This window comes from Podarcis filfolensis (assembly GCF_964270895.1).
Source record: "Podarcis filfolensis genome assembly, chromosome: 16".
NCBI classification, from domain to species: domain Eukaryota; kingdom Metazoa; phylum Chordata; class Lepidosauria; order Squamata; family Lacertidae; genus Podarcis; species Podarcis filfolensis.
Genome location: NC_139620.1, coordinates 11,185,287 through 11,202,029, shown reverse-complemented (window position 1 = coordinate 11,202,029; position 16,743 = coordinate 11,185,287). Strand labels below are relative to the sequence as shown.

The window sequence follows — 16,743 nt, the reverse complement described above, 5'->3', positions numbered from 1 at the left end:
AAACAGTAGGGGGAAATGCAGGGAGAATCCAATGGAGCGGCTGCCTCCCTGATACTCGTGACACCATTTGGGGTGCCTAGGAAAGCAACACACCATCCACCCCACAATCTCTAGGGCACACACATACAACCCTCCTGCAACTGCTTAAGCTCCATCGGGGGGGGGGGCAGGGTACCCCACCACCATTGCTATTAACACTGTCAGGCCCCAGGCTTACTCAGTGGTTCGCAACCGGAGGTAGTCTGCGTGTTCTGGGATCCCATACACGTTCTCCACACCCGGGAACGAAAAATCTAGCCCCACGGATGTTGGACCTGCAGAAAGAGAGAGAGAGAGAGTGAGAAAGAGAGGGGGGCCTAGGAAGAAGGCAAGTGGAACAGCATTAAGGTGTCTTACACTTCAATACCAAAGCAGGGTGTGGCAGTACTGGCAACAAACCATGGTTTGCAAGAGGCTACTAAACCAGGATCTGAAACCATGGTCCGTTAACCCAAGTGGGCAGTAACAAAATGCTTCTGGGATTGCCTTCCTTAACAGGACTTTACCATTGGGCTTGCTGTCCGTGTGTGTCTTGAATGTTTCCTCCCAAGATCCTGGCTCTTCTTCTGTCTCACTAGCCCCTTTGGGTGCTTCCTCACCCTGCGAGAACAACACAAAGGAAATTCAAGTCACCATTTCAAGTCGACGTGCTTCACGCAAACCACAGTTATTGTTAACTGCTTCTCAGTCTTGGAATCCAACAAACTGTGGTTAAGCAAAACTGGAACTGGAAGCTTCTGATTTCCTCCGAGCAGGGCTGGGGGAAGAGTGAGTGAGCCCAAGAGGCTCATTCACTTCATTAAAAACCATGGCTTGGCATGACTGTGGTTCACTTCACAGTCATTATGGTTCAGCATTCAGCTCCCTTATTCCCTGCAGAGCAGGGGTGAAGAATCTGATGTCGGTGAGCACAGCTGCCATCACCCTTTGGCCATGGTTGCTGGGGCTTTGTGTTGGAGCCCCCCCATCACCAGGAGCCCCATAGGTTCCTCACTGCTACTGCAAGTGAACACCTTTCCCACCTTGTGCTCACCTGCTCGGTTTTCTCTGTAGACTCCTGTTCCGCTGACGAAGGGGCATCCGAGGCTTCAGCAGCCCCCTCCCCTTCTGACGCTGGTTCCTTTGGTGGTTCTCTGGAAGAAAATAAGGGAGGGGGAGAAAGGAAGGCTCAGCCCTAGAATCCCCACCTACCCCATGACCCCATCCAGGCAGCTTGAAAGGAAAAGGAAACCAAAATCCCAACTTTGTCCTAGCCCAAATGAAATGCTGGAACCGTTAGTCCACTACAAGCAGCACAGCACACACCAATTCACAGCCCAGCCAGTTAGCAGGGGAAGGGGAAGTGTGGGCAGCTGTGGGGCAGAGGACAGTGCAAACCAGGCTCTGGTTCCCTCAGCTCCAAACCCACTGGGCTCTTGGAAATGGTTGCCAATCCCATTCTGGACTGGCCACTTTTCGTCCTGCACCTAAAGAAGAATGGGGTGTTGCAGTTGTGCCTCTAGGTCAGGCACAGGCAAACTCGGCCCTCCAGATGTTTTGAAACTACAATTCCCACCATCCCTGACCACTGGTCCTGTTAGCTAGGGATGATGGGAGTTGTAGTCCCAAAACATCTGGGGGGGGCCGAGTTTGCCTACGCCTGCTCTAGGCTTATTTGCAAGGGTGGTTTTCTCATTAGAAATGTTATTTCTTCATCTAACAAGCAGCTGATGAAAACCCAGACGGCCAAACAACTAAACCAGGCAGGTCTAATGCATGTCAGTTCAGAAGCAAGCCCTGTGGTGTTCAGTGAGTTTGAACTTCAAGATGCAAGTGTGCCTGGGGTTGTGGCCTCAGAGGTCTTACAGTGGAGCGGCTGCCCCAGGAATTACTATCCTTACCCCATAAAGAACAGAGAAGAGGAATACTGCATGTGTTCTCGGCACACTTGGTTTGCGTGGGGCAACAGCTAGATAGCACATAAACAAGATGGCACCCTAAACAAGCACAGCTGGCTCCTTGAACAATCAGAGCACTTGCTCACTCAGATATCCTCTGAAATGCATGTGGGTTCATCAGCAGATGTGCCAAGGGGTCCCCCTGGGCAGGTAAGCAGTATGGAATGCATTCCAAGGTGCTGCAAAATTTGGAAAACTACACTCACTTCTCAGAGAGAGTGGAACTGCGCGCTACATATGTGTGTGTGTGTGTGTGTGTGTGTGTGTGTGTGTGTGTGTGTGAAGGTCTTCACTTAGGCTTGAGAATCTGTGGCCCACCCACTGTGGTCCAATGGTCAGGGACAATGGGATTTGTTTCCAGCAGTATCTAGAAGGCCAATGGTTCCCCTCAGAATGGGGCACATCAACTTTTTAATGTCTGGGGGCACATTTGGAATTTTGAGTGAGGGTCTTCCACCGGCCACTTCTCTCTCCCCTCAGCTGGATCTCTCCCCGCTGCCCCCCACAAGACAGAAAGAGAAAAGCACACACGCATGGACCTTGTTTTTCCGAGAGATCTGGGTAAAAGTCACATATAGCAGAATTAATCTGAGACTTAAAAAAGCACATGGAGCTGAAACAGGACCTCTTTCTTCCAACTTCCAGTTTCAACTCTATGTACTTTATAAGGGAGAAAAACATCTAAGGAAGGCTCTTCTCATGAATTGGATTGCTGTCACCAAGCCATACATAAAACCCCTGATGCACGGCGTGTGAGTTTAAAGGAAATCCTGCAGGACCATGGGTTTGGAAGTACGCAAGCTCTCATCTAGGACTAAACATGGTCTACACAGAAATAGAGAAAGGAGACAGCAGCAAGCAGCCCATCAGAATTGTCCTTCTGGCAAGGACTTAAAAGCGTGAGCTCCCTCTCCAATATGAAACAATTTCTATTAGCAGCAACCTCCCAATACCAACCAGCAAGGAGAATAACCAAAAGAGGCAATAAAAAGTCCAACATTTCTGCAACTAGAAATGCATTATACACAATGAGTGGCAAAATGGGTCTTGGTCTCCTGCACTGGCACACGTTGCTTCAAAAGACAAACATTCAGGAATTTCACTTCATTTGTTTTCTTTGCTTTTTTTGCGAGACCATAAGAAACATATCAGAAAGTTGGATCTGACATCAAGGCTGGTCTCTTAGGCTTATCACAGCCTGCAAATTGCGGATACGATCGCAATACTTTGTCCACACATTACATGGCAGTAAACCAGAGATGGGGAACCTTTTGCCCACCAGATGCTGCTAGACTACAGCGCCCATCGTCCCTGACCATTGGCTATGCTGCCTGGGGCTGACGGAGCCTGAGAACATTGTTGAACTACAACTCCCAGCATCCCTAACAATTGCTAGACTACAGCTCCCATCGTCCCTGACCACTGGCTATGCTGCCTGGGGCTGATGGAGCCTGAGAACATTTCTTGAACTACAACTCCCAGCATCCCTAACAATTGGCCATGGTGGCTAGGGCTGATGGGAGTTGGAGTCTAACAACAACTGGAGGGCCACAGGGTCTCCACCCCTGCCCAGCGTTGCCACCCAGCGTACTCCAAAGACGTGGCAACCAGCTATGGCATTCTTAAAACAGTCCTTTAACTGCATGTACAGAGAGAATAATATTGCAGCACCTTTAAGCAGTGGCAGACAATGTAGCTCCCTCCAGAGGTTGCTGGACTGCAACTCCCATTATCCCTGATTGGTGGCCATGCTAGCTGAGCTGGAGTCTCAGCGGGCACCACATAGGCTATCCCTCACACAAGACTAATAAATTTAGGCTACAATCCCATACTCACTTACCTGGGAGTAAACCTCACTAAATTTAGGGACACGTTTATCTCTGAATATTGCGCTCTTATCACGGCCGATGTTTTTGCGGACTCAAGAGACATGAAACTGTGCCACAATAAGCAGGTAAGCCAGCAATTCCCAAACTTGGGTCTCCAGCTGTTTTTGAACTACAATCCCCATCATTCCTGAGCACTGGTCCTGAAAGCTAGGGATGGTGGGAGTTGTAGGCCAAAAACAACTGGAGACCCAGGTTTGGGAAACACTGGCGTAAGCCTTTAAGGAGGAATGGGCAACCTGTAGCCCTCCAGACGCTGTTGGACTCCAACTCCCACCAGCCCCCAGTCAGCATGGCCAATGATCGGGGGAAATGGGAGTAGTAGTCCAGCACCATTAGGAAGGCCACTGATGTTCTCCACCCCTGCTTTAAGGTGCCACAATATTTCTTTGGTATGCATTTGTATCATATCTGGATATCTATTTGCCATAGCTCAGTGGCAGAGCATCTGCCTGGCATGCGGAAGGTGCCATGTTCAGTCCCCAGCATCTCCAGTTAGGGCTGGGAATGTCCCCTGCCTGAAACCCTGGAGAATTGCTGCCATCTGGTGTAGACAATACTGAGCTGGAGGTAGGGCAGCTTCCTCTTCATTTTTATTCAAATCCTGTTCAAAATCCCATTCACCCCAAGGCTATTGGCTCATCCTTCCAGAACTCATTCCTAACCAAAACCCAGGATTTTGCCCAAACCCTTCCCCTCCCATTTGCTGTAATTCTCCACTGTCTAAAGATTTTAGGCTGCCTATGTCAGGAGTGGGGAAACTTTGGCCTTCCAGATGTTGCTCAACCCTGGCAAGTCAGTAATGATGGGAGTTGTAGTTCAGCAACATCTGGAAAACCACAGGTTCCTCACACCTCCCTATGTACTGCTGTTAAGATGCCATGTACACTGATGGGGTGGTAACAACAATGATAAAAATATAATTTCAGGAAAAACAGAATAAACCTAAGCATTGGGTTTCAACTTTACTATGTTGAAAGTAAAACAACTTAACTCTGGCTAGATCACACCCAGACTTTTTCCTTTTATTTTTAACAAGGACACTTTGATTTGGCTGCTGCCAGCACTGAGTTGCAATGAATTCAACTTCATGAACTTACTCAAGGCAAGGTTTGCGGGAATCGGGACAGTCAAATGCGTTCATGCACACCTTGGAAACACAGCTAAAGGCTGCCGCACACCCCTCAAGGATTTGAGAGGGCAGCAACTAACCACAGGGATTCCCATATATGGCACAGGTAAAGGTGGGCAGGGAATGGCAGAGCCACTGTCTAGGCGGCGGCAGGGGTGGGTGGGGAAGGTTTTAGAAACAGTAGCAGAAGCTGCAGATTTACCTAGAGAAAAGGTTCTTGATCCTATCCCAAATGCTAACGACCGTGCTACTAACTTTATCCGAGAAACTGGGGGGGCCGAGCGGGAGGGGGAGGCACAAACCAACAAAAACAGAAAACACAACGAGAGTCAGTGCAAGGAATCCCAGAGACGTAGAGACACATCCCTCCAGCCAGCCCCCCAACCACCCCTGAAAACGGCCCTGCTCTCCTCTCCAGGACAACCGGGGCTGGGGAGCAGGGTAGGGAAAAGGGGGGAGGGTGGGTAAACTGAGACCCCCTTCCCACCCCTTGTACAGAAAGCCTGCTGCTTTCCCTAGCAGTCTTCCCCCAACCTGGTATCCTCCAGACACTTTGAACTTCAGTTCTTATCAGACCCAGCCGGGACAGCTGAGGCTGATGGGATCTGGACAGTGGCGTAGCGTGGGGGGTGCAGGGGGGGCGGGCCGCACCGGGCGCAACATCTGGGGTTAGGGCAAATCCATGGGTTAGGGGGCGCAAATCCACGGGTTAGGGGGCGCAAATCCACGGGTTAGGGGGCGCAAATTACTTGCCTTGCCCCGGGTGCTGACAACCCACGCTACGCCACTGGATCTGGAGTCCCAACAGCAGAGGAAGCAGGTTTCCTAGCCTTGAAGAGATGTGCTTGTGACATGCTCTCGCTCTAGAGAATGAATCACAGAGCTGGAAGAGATCTCGGAGATGACGCAGTTCAGCCTCCAGGATCTCATTGCAGCACAGCTCACCCAGATGTTGCTGGACTACAATTCCCATCACCACTGACCATTGGGCTGTGCCTGGTGGGAGCCATAGTCCAACACCACCCAGAGAGCACCAGGTCGGGAAGGCTGACCTAAGCTATACCCCTCTCTCTTCTCCAACATCCTGGATGATAGAAACTTCTGGCCTTGTGTCCCAAAGAGAGGATGTGAAACCCATACAAAGAGGCCTTTGCTCGCTCGCCCAGCCCCGAATGGAGGTTGAGACATCACTACAGTGACCCCCGCTGGTGGGAGGCTGGAGATGAAAAGCACCACAGAGCCCCATCTTCTTACCAGGTCTTGCCTGGTGGCACTTCCCAATGAGAAAGCAGGGTTAAAAACACATCCAGAAAGGCTTCTGGCACAGGCCCCTTTTGAAGACACCTGTGAAGCACTAACATAGCTCACTGGGAGCACCCCTTGCTCCTGCTGGAAGAAAAAGCGGACTGCAGCTAAAAGGGTTATTTAGCTGCATTGCAGAGGGTTGGGACTAAATGACTCTTTGGGTCCCGCCCAACTCTACAAATTATTATTCTATGAAACAGGCCGTCCCCGCTTTTCACAAATCAGGACTCCTGCCTCATACCGAATATCCCCCCCCCAACCAATTCTGGAATGGGAAGGGTAAACCCATAGGGAGGGAAAGGATGTGAATTGGAAGAGGAGGTCGACCTCTCCTTTCTAGACCCCATTTCCCCAGGTCAGCCGCTTTTCCTAGAAGACTTGAAAGCAGCAGGCTCCCACCTGTCAGGTACACCCCAAACTTGTCCGCTGACAGATCCCCTTTCCCTTGTTTGTTCGCTTGAGCTTTTTCGTTTGAGGAAGACAGAAGCTGCCTAGAAGCCAGGAACAGCGTTCCCCTCCCTCTCCCCTGTGCTGACGGCCCCAGTACTCACGAGTCCTTCCGCTGCCGCAGGTGCTCAAAGACAAGCAGCCCCCGGGAGTTGACGCTCAGCACCAGCTCCCGCCCTTCCAGCAAGTCCATGCGGAAGGGCTTGGCCGTCAGAATCAGCTTGTGGTTCCCCTCGCCCAGGGACAGCTCCACGCTGTTATCGTCCCGGCCTGTGACAGATAATCTTTGGTGGGAGGCGGGGGGTGGGAGGATTAAGGGGAAAGAACAGAGCGGGTGGCATGAAGAAAGGGAAGTGTCCAAAGGGAGGGCAGGAAGATATCCTCATGGCTACATGCGAGATCCTGGGCGCTATTCTATAGACTAGGGCTGGGCGATATATTCATGTATTGTCCAAACCCGGATTCAAGTTCATAACGTGATCTTTGACCTAGCAATGAACCGCAAATCATGATATGTGTGATTCGCATAGCAAATATTTTTTGCTATGCAATAATCATGATGTGAGAAAAACCGTAAAGCCAACCAATGCCTCTACATAGCTCCATCCTTATTTCCGACATTGTGACTTATCAGTATATCGCGACGCTTAGCTGGTGATATATTGCGATGTTGAAAATCAGTTATCACCCAGCCCTACTATAGACTGCTGCTACTTTGTGGTGGGAATCAACCAGGCCCCGACAAGATCTTGCTGGATCTTCCCGCGCAGAAAGGAAGGGCAGGTGCTGTTTTGCTCCCCCACCCCAGGGGTAAGGGTTCCCTTTAAAGCAGGGAACCTTTCCAAGTGTGACATAACCTTCTGGAGGCCCCATGCAAGTGGTGGGTGGGGCTTGAGGGGGAAAGTGGGTGGGGCAACAAATGCAAATTCCCCATCTCACCCTGGGCCTGTGGTTCCCTGCCCCTACACTAAACCGCTGTGCCTTCTCCTCACAACCCACGGTGAGCTAGGATGCATAAATGACCCTCCATCTGCGTACCTGGTAGTGGGCGGGTCCTGGACTAACACATCTGGTACCTCATAGCGGGGCTTGAGCGGGTTCAACTCATTGATCCGGATCCGGGTCATGTTCCCTTTCAAGCCGTAGAGCTCGAGGAGGAGAGGGACCTGGAGGCAGAGAGCAGGGTCAAGTCCTGTCTTTTTCCAGAGGTGGGAGCATCTGTGGCCCTCCAGATGTTGCTGGAGTACAGCTCCCATTGTACCTGAGTGCTGGCCATTCTGGCCGGGGCTGATGGAGTCCAATGACATATGGAGGGCCCCCAGGTTCCCTGTCCCTGTTTTACACTGAGGGTCCAGCCCCACAGTTGAGACTGCTGCCTGATACATGTATGTTTACAAGCGTGGCCTATGTTTGGCTGGCAGCAGCTCTCCAAAAATTCAGAAAAGGGCCTTTCCAGCCCTGCAAATGTAGGTTGTTTTTAGTGAAGAGCTGAGGGGGATTGAAATTGTGAGCTTCTCTACACCAGCCATCTGTTCTTCCACTGAACTACACAGATGTAGGATATCTGCCTTATAAAAAGGTAAAGGGACCCCTGACCATTAGGTCCAGTCGTGACCGACTCTGGGGTTGTGGTGCTCATCTCGCTTTATTGGCTGAGGGAGCCGGCGTTTGTCCGCAGACAGCTTCCGGGTCATGTGGTTAGCATGACTAAGCCGCTTCAGGCGAACCAGAGCAGCGCACAGAAACGCGTTTACCTTCCTGCCTGAGTGGCACCTATTTATCTACTTGCAGTTTGCCATGCTTTCGAACTGCTAGGTTGGCAGGAGCAGGGACTGAGCAACGGGAGCTCACCCCGTTGCGGGGATTCGAACCGCCGATCTTCTGGTCAACAAGTCCTAGGCTCTGTGGTTTAACCCACAGTGCCACCCGCGTCCCTTATCCGCCTTATACCAGGTCATAAATTTGGCACTCTAGTCAAGCACTCTCCTCTCCAAGGCAGCAGTTATCCAGGGTCTCTATGGCCCAAGGTCACCCACAGAGCTTCATGACTGAGTGGGGATTTGAACCCTAATTTCCCAGGTCCTAGTCCAACACTCTAACCACTACACCACCCTGGCTACCTAGGGTTTCAACTCATCAATTCACCTTGTTTGCTTCATTGATGAGCTGGATCTTCATGGAATCCTGGCTGAGCTGCAACGACTCCAGCAGCGCTCTGTAGGGTGAACTCCCAGCTTCCACGTTCCTCTGGCGCCTAGGGAGAGGAAACCATGGTTACTGGAGGCAAATGATCAGGGCCACCTTTTACTATCTCCCCCTCCCATTTTAGGAAGCTTGTTTGTTTCTGTACTCGTAGCCACAAGAGGAAACTTCACGGCACAGGGAAAGTTCCTGCAGGGAACAGGAATCCTGTTGAGGAAATGAGTGCCAGCCCTTTTTCCTCAGCCAGGACAAACATTTAACCTTTTTTCTTAAAAAAAATGTTTCTAAGCTGCTTTTATTAATATTGTTTTAATGCTGCTATTTTTCACTCTGGGCTCCTTTGGAGCAATACAGTGAAGAAATAAATAACAAGAACATCAGACAAGCACTGCTCATCAAGTCCAGCATCCTGTTTCCACACTGGTCAGCCAGATACCTCGGTGGGAAGCCTGTTGACGACAACAGTAAATGATTTCCAGGAACTGCTGCTCAGAGGCATACTCTGGCCGGTGGGGGGGAGTCAAAATTAAGGCTATCAGTGGCTGGCTGATGCTTTTATAGTAAGAAGATAAGAGCCTCCTGGATCAGGCCAGAGACCTACCTGGTCCTGTATCCTGTTCTTTTACAGTCATACCTCAGGTTAAATATGCTTCAGTTTGAGCGTTTTCGTGTTGTGCTCCGTGGTGACCCGGAAGTAACGGAATGCGTTACTTCCGGGTTTCACCGCTCGCACAGACGCTCAAAGTGATGTCACGCATATGCACGGAAGCGGCGAATTGCGACCAGCGCACGCGCAGATTGCGTTCGCTTCAGGATACGAATGGGGCTCTGGAACGGATCCCGTTCGCATCCAGAGGTACCACTATACTGGTCAAACAGTAAGGGAAGACCACAAGCAGTAAGGGAAGACCACAAGCAGGACCTGAGTGCAACAGCAACGCTCTCCCCATTCGAGAGTCCTCCTCTGACAGCAGAGATAAGACGCCCAACTTACTTGCAAAAGGAGCTCTGGTCGCATGTCTTGAAGTTGCTTCTGTCCACCGCGGTGACAACAGCCAGGGAAAGAGCTAACCAAGCAAAAGCTGCCATCTCGAGTCTATTGGGAAGGAAGACATTTCTCCATGCAACACATTGTTAACTTGCAGACTCCCCACCACCAGTTGTACTTGAGGGCTGCTGGCTCACAGAGATAGCAAGTGTGTTTTGATGTAAACGGCCCCGGATTTATCTCCAGGCAGAGGTAGGGCAGACTCCCTGCCTGAAACCCTGGAGTGCTGCTGCCAGTAAGTACAGACAATACTGAGCTAGATGGACCAGGGTCTCCCTAAAGGTGCCTGCTCCAGGCCAGCTAGCATTAACCAACAAGGTTCATCCTACAACTACCTGGATTAATAATAATAATAATAATAATAATAATAATAATAATAATAATAATAATATTTTATTTATATCCCGCCCTCCCCAGCCGAAGCCGAGCTCAGGGCGGCTAACAACACTAAAATAGTGCAACATTATAAAAACATTATAAAAATTAATTAAAATCAAAATCGATGGCAACCATAAACTAAAGTTTTGTAAAGATTGCGAAAGGAGGGAGTCAGGCTGCGCCCTGACCAAAGGCCTGGTGGAACAGCTCTGTCTTGCAGGCCCTGCGGAAAGATGTCAAGTCCTGCAGGGCCCTTGTCTCTTGTGACAGAGCGTTCCACCAGGCTGGAGCCGCAGCTGAAAAAGCCCTGGCTCTAGTTGAGGCCAGCCTAACCTCTCTTTGGCCTGGGACCTTCAAGATGTTTTTATTTGAAGACCGTAAGTTCCTCTGTGGGGCATACCAGGAGAGGCGGTCCCGTAGGTACGAGGGTCCTAGGCCGTATAGGGCTTTGAAGGTTAAAACCAGCACCTTAAACCTGATCCTGTACTCCACCGGGAGCCAGTGCAGCTGGTATAGCACCAGATGAATGTGATCTCGCAGCGATTGTGCTCAAAAGGGATGTTTAAGGCCCAGATGCCATCTGGAATTCCTACACCAGCCTAACCCAAGCAGCACAGACACAGAATGCCTTTTCAAAGCTAAGATCCCACTGACACGGGCTGCTCAATTGCTTCAATGAAAAAGGGAAACGAGAATGGGAATGGTCCCCAGAAGATACATAGAATAATGGAATCATAGAATTGGAAGGGACCATGAGGGTCATCAAGTACAACCCCAGCAATGCAGGAATCTTTTGCCCAATGTGTGGCTCAAACCCTTGGCTCTGACATTAAGAGAATCATACTCTAGCATTAAACAACATCCTTTGGGGGGGGGGGGTAATCAGGACTGCTGAGACCATCTGCATGCAAAGCGGATGCTCTACCACGGAACTACAGCCCTTCCCTACAGTGTTTAAAAAACACAGGTCCTGCGCAAGCTCTCAACTGAAAGATGGCTTCTGGATTGCCTTATCTCATCTGTAGTGTAGTAATGACAAAAAGAAAGATCACCAGATAGGAACACAGAAAACCGCTTTACACCAAAGCAGACCATTGCTCCATCTAGCTCACTGCTCTCTACACTGGCGTCGTTTCTCCAGGGTCTCAGACAACAGGCTTTGCCAGCCTGACCTAGATGCACTGGGGATCGAAGCTAGGATCTGTAGAGCACTAAACATGTGCCTGATCTACGCAACATGGTTTTTTTTTAATGCAGGAGATTTATAAATCACATAATTTTTACAAACCTCTCTATGTGGCGTACAACTAAAACTATAGATAAACAACAGCTGAAATCTACTAACCAATTAGAAATGCACAAAACCATTATGATTAAAACGCAGAATAAAAGAGTAAAATGTAGGTAACCAAATTATATGTCTGGGCAGGCATGCAAAAATGCACTCACGCACAAATCAGCATTGGCAGAACATCAACAAGGGGTTCTGGCTCCTAATTATTTAACAACAGCAACAAGAAAAAGCTTTTCTCTCTCAAAATCAGCCAGTTAGAATCCCACATATGCAGCTCATTCAAGGGGATTTGTCCAGCCACTATACCTGTCTCTGAATGGTGGAGCTTGGGGCCTTAGTAAAAACACCAGAGTGGGATTCCGCCTAAACAGCCCTTGCTCACATCCACAACACGTTGAAAGCCCGGCTTCAGCATTATGTTCTACCTCGATCACTGGCATCTGGTAATGGGGTGCTTCTCGTGGTCCCCCATGCCCCTGGGTTTCGGTGAGCCCTGCTCTGTGAAACTTCCTGCCAGTGAAGGTTTGGCAGGAATCATCTCCGCCTCCTTTCATGTATCTCCCCAAAACTGTGTTATTCAGACAGGCCTTTGCAATGTGGATTTCTTTTTGCCAATGAATATCTACTGATATTCTTACTGATGTTTTTTGTCTCTTAATGTAATTTTGTACACTGTATACCAACCTATTTTTTTTTTAAATGCAGTCTATAAACACTTTAATAAATAAATGGATATGTTAATACATAATAAGAACAGCGTTTCTATACCACTTGAGCAATCAAGGCTTCCCCAAAGAATTCTGGAAACTGTGTTTTGTGAAGGATGTAGAGGATCATAGCTCTTGAAGGTTCTCCCAACAATTCTCAGCACCCTTAACAAACTACAGTTCCCAAGATTATTGAGCAGGAAATGGGGAGTCATGACTATTAAAAGGGCATGAGAGTGCTTTCAATGTATAGAGTAGATGCGACTGTAAAATCTGCCAACACCTGTTCTCGAAGCACAGACTCATTCATAGCAGGAATGCCAAGATGTGATCCAGCCATCTGCTGTGTATTCAGTGATCAGGAAGCAGCTTCCAGAGACAAAACTATGGGCACAGGGAGAGTGCAAAGGGCAAACAGAGCTCTCCACTTCCACTGCTGGTGTGAAGGTCAGTGCCTGTTTCCACACATGCTGCATCTGAGTGATCAAAGGCTGAAAAGCAGGAGCCATGTGCTAATAGAAGGATCAGCACACTGGGCTGGCCAAGACCTCACATGCAAAAGCACTAAGTTCTGAAGGAAGTTTCAGTAAAAAGATAAAAAGAAAAACTGCCCCTATATTTTTTGGTTCCTCATCTTTTTCAAAACATAGTTTCTTGAGGCAGGGATCTGTCCTTTTTGGTGGTTCACATTATTTTGAAAAGTATTTTGAAGCACAGAACAAGAACAAAACTAAGGGAAATAATCACAACCATGCCATGGTTCAACCACAAGAACTACAACTGGGATGGGTATTAGGGAACATAGGAAACCATCTTATATAGAACCAGACTATTGGTCCGTCTAGCTCAGTCTTGTCTAAGCTGACTGGCAACAGCTCTCCAGGGTTTTAAGCACAGGTCTCTTCCAGCTCTATCTAAAGATTTTGTGGACTGAACCTGGGACCTTCTGCATGCAAAGCAGATGTTCTACCACTGAGCTGTGAACACAACACAGGTACATAGGAAGCTGCTTTGCACTGAGTTGGCAGAATGGTCCATCTAGCCCAGTGTTCTTGACACTGACTGCCAGTGGCATCTCCAATCAGATGCTCTACAGCACAGACCCATGGCTATGCAAAAATGTGCAGATCAGTGTTCGCAACTGCGCAGAGCACAGTCCACAGTACAAATCATTTTCATAGTTTTCTGTAAATCTCAGCAAAGTTTCCAGTTCTCAAGAACATACAAAACGAATGTAATTGACTATGAAATGGTCAACAAGCAAAAAGGGTCAGTGCTGTGCTTCTTAATAACTGGTACAGAGCACGGCGAACAAGCCAATGGGCTACAAAGGACAGCTGGATCAAGTCAAAGGCCCATCTAGTCCAAGATCCTGTTCTCACATCCAAACCAGATCCCTGGAGGAATCTTGCAAACTAAGTTTGAAATCAAAGCCCAGCCTTGGTTTTGGACTAGGGTCCCCTGAACTCAGTCTGCCAGAATGGAAATATTGGATTATCTGCTTCATAATGAAAAATAATTGTGGAGATGAATGAGAGAAAGGTCGCACCCACACCATACATTGGGAGGCCCAGCTACACCGCAAAATATCCAGGGAAGTGCAGTTGGTTAAGGGCGCTGGGAACTGTAGATCCCTGACAAGGTAAATTAGTTCCCAGGATTCTTTGCACAGGGTGTTTTAAATGCATCGTGTGCGCACAGCACAGGTAGACAGACGTGCAGGCAGGTGGCTGCATCGTAAGGGGTCTGCAAGCCTTAGAAGGGGCTTATGGGGGGTGCAGGAATGGAAAGGGGTCCTGCAAGGGATTCGGGGACCATGGGCTGGGTGGGTGAGCAGGGGCTGGCGATGCGGGGCAAGGAGCAGCACGCGCACCTGCGGGGCGCCCTGCGGGAACGAGGTCTATTCCAGAAGCGACGTGGAAGCACAATGGGGGCGGGGAGACCATGTGGGGTTGGAGGGCGGGAATAAGGCGACTGTGGGAAGGGAGCGGGGGCTGAAGGGAAGCCCCGGAAGTTGAAGGGTCATTCAGGAGGAATGAAGAGTTGGTGGTCTTCGGTGGGGAGGGAGGGAAGCCATTCTGAAAACAGCCCTCCCCCTACGCAGTACCCCGCATAGCCGCGACCCCACAAGTGAGCCTCGCTCTCACCTCCCTACTGCTGCCGCCGCCGCCATCTTGGATCCCGCTTCACTCCCCCCTCCCGCCGAGGGTTATCAGCCCCACCCCGTCCCCACCGAGGCTTCTTATTGGATCCCGCGGCATGAGCCCGCCCCTCCGCTCTCGAATCGGTCGGCCGGCCGCTCCGCCGCGGGTCCCTCCCACTCGCTGTTGCATTATTCATGAGCGGGCTTTCCCGGCGCGTGCGTACACCGGAGGTCGCTAAGGCACGGCGGCAAAGGCACGTTTCCCGGGAGCGGGGGGTGGGGGCAGGCAGCGCTCGGACGCCTGGGTCCCGTCCTGGGAACGGAGCTATTTTTCTTTTGAGAGCTTATACTACACTCTGCTCATCTGGGGCTGTATATATCCTCTTTCATTCCAACACACACCTCTCTTCGAATGATTTAGTTAAATAATTTTTTTAAAAAGCTAATTCCTACCCCTTTAAAAGTCATGGCTTCTCCGCCCCGAACCCTGGGAACTGCAGTTTACCCTTAGGAGCTACAATTTCCAGCACCCTCAAACTACAGTTCCCATCATTATTCAAGGGAAGCTGTTGTGCTTAAATGTACAGTGTGGATCATATCTGTCAACTTTTCCCTTTTCTTGTGAGGAATCCTATTTGGAATAAGGGAATTTCCTTTAAAAATGGGAAACGTTTACAGCTATGGTGTGGATATGGCATCAGTTAACAGGATCAGGTAGCTGGCGATGGCCATAGCTCAACAGCAGAACACCTGCTTCGCATGCAGAAGGTCCCAATAATTCAGTCATTAGTGTCTCCATGTAGGGCTAAGAATTTACCCCGAATTAAACCCTACAGAGTTGCTGCCAGTAAGCTTGACATGGTAAAAGAGTTTGGATTTGATATCCCGGTTTATCACTACCCTAAGGAGTCTCAAAGTGGCTCACATTCTCCTTTCCCTTCCTCCCCACAACAAACACTCTGTGAGGTGAGTGGGGCTGAGAGACTTCAGAGAAGTGTGACTGGCCCAAGGTCACCCAGCAGCTGCATGTGGAGGAGCAGGGAAGCGAACCCGGTTCACCAGATTACGAGTCTACCGCTCTTAACCACTACACCACACTGGCTCTAAAAGCCACACTGGTAAAAGCCACACTGAATGTTATGCTATCAAGAAAGGCAGTGTGGTGTAGTGATTAGAGTTGAGGTGACCTTGTGGCCTTCCAGGTGCTCATGAACTGCAATTTCCCTGTTGCCTGTGCTGCCTGGGGCTAGAGCCCAATGACAGATGGAGGGCAACACATCCCTGGGCAAGAATGTCTTAAGAAGGTAAGACACACCCGCTGGATCCGGCCATTGATCCATCTAGTCCAGCATCCTGTTCTCACAGTGGCCAACCAGAAGCCTGTGGAGAACCTGAAAGCAGGACATGAGCACAACAGCACTCTGTCCACCTGCGAGGCATCTGCTCGGTCAGTGTGAACAGGAGGCTGGACTTCGATGAGACAATGGCCTGATGCAGCAGGGTTCTTATATGTTTGTATGTATGTATGTATGTATGTATGTATGTATATCTACTGGGACGCAGGTGGTGCTGTGGGTTAAACCACAGAGCCTAGGACTTGCCAATCAGAAGGTTGGCGGTTCGAATCCCCGCGACGGGGTGAGCTCCCGTTGCTCGGTCCCTGCTCCTGCCAACCTAGCAGTTCGAAAGCACGTCAAAGTGCAAGTAGATAAATAGGTACCACTCCAGCGGGAAGGTAAACGGTGTTTCTGTGCGCTGCTCCGGTTCGCCAGAAGCGGCTTAGTCATGCTGGCCACATGACCCGGAAACTGTACACCGGCTCCCTCGGCCAATAAAGTGAGATGAGCGCTGCAACCCCAGAGTTGGTCATGACTGGACCTAATGGTCAGGGGTCCCTTTACCATTATGTATATCTACTACATATTTTGGACAGTTCTTTGTTGTTATGGACTGGTTGGACACAAAGGAATGGCGGGAGAAACCAGATGGAGAAGCACCCAGGGGAGAAGGCTCAGAACGTGCGGAGTGGTGGTGGGATAACAATGAGTAGTAGTCCAAAGGAGAAGACTGGGAAGAAGAGGTGTCAGAAGCCGAAGAGGTAATAGGGCCTGGTGAGCTGGAGCGTCTGTGTCAGAGAGAAGTCTGGAATCAGAGGCAGAAGCTGAAGCAGGAGGGTGGGAGGAGAGAGGGCAAGGGTGTCTCCACTCCTGCTGCGACAAGCTCTC

General features: G+C 49.9%; 2 protein-coding genes across 3 annotated transcripts in view; one reads left to right on the top strand and one right to left on the bottom strand.

The window, feature by feature from the left end:
- Positions 1-14,600, bottom strand: part of GANAB (glucosidase II alpha subunit) — a 34,121-nt gene extending 19,521 nt beyond the window's left edge. Inside the window, exons 1-9 of one of the 2 annotated variants that reach the window (XM_083591045.1) lie at positions 14,523-14,600; positions 9,943-10,044; positions 8,892-9,000; positions 7,785-7,912; positions 6,851-7,030; positions 5,197-5,262; positions 1,073-1,172; positions 546-639; positions 218-314 (exon numbers count right to left, since the gene is read on the bottom strand). In XM_083591045.1, coding sequence (XP_083447171.1) covers positions 218-314; positions 546-639; positions 1,073-1,172; positions 5,197-5,262; positions 6,851-7,030; positions 7,785-7,912; positions 8,892-9,000; positions 9,943-10,044; positions 14,523-14,548 — 902 coding nt within the window. In that variant the 5' untranslated portion in view covers positions 14,549-14,600. The remainder of the gene's footprint in view (positions 1-217; positions 315-545; positions 640-1,072; positions 1,173-5,196; positions 5,263-6,850; positions 7,031-7,784; positions 7,913-8,891; positions 9,001-9,942; positions 10,045-14,522) is intronic. The other variant, XM_083591046.1, reaches the window with a different exon arrangement.
- Positions 1-16,743, top strand: part of CSKMT (citrate synthase lysine methyltransferase) — a 51,818-nt gene that overhangs the window by 4,566 nt on the left and 30,509 nt on the right. The gene's annotated exons all lie outside the window — the stretch shown is intronic.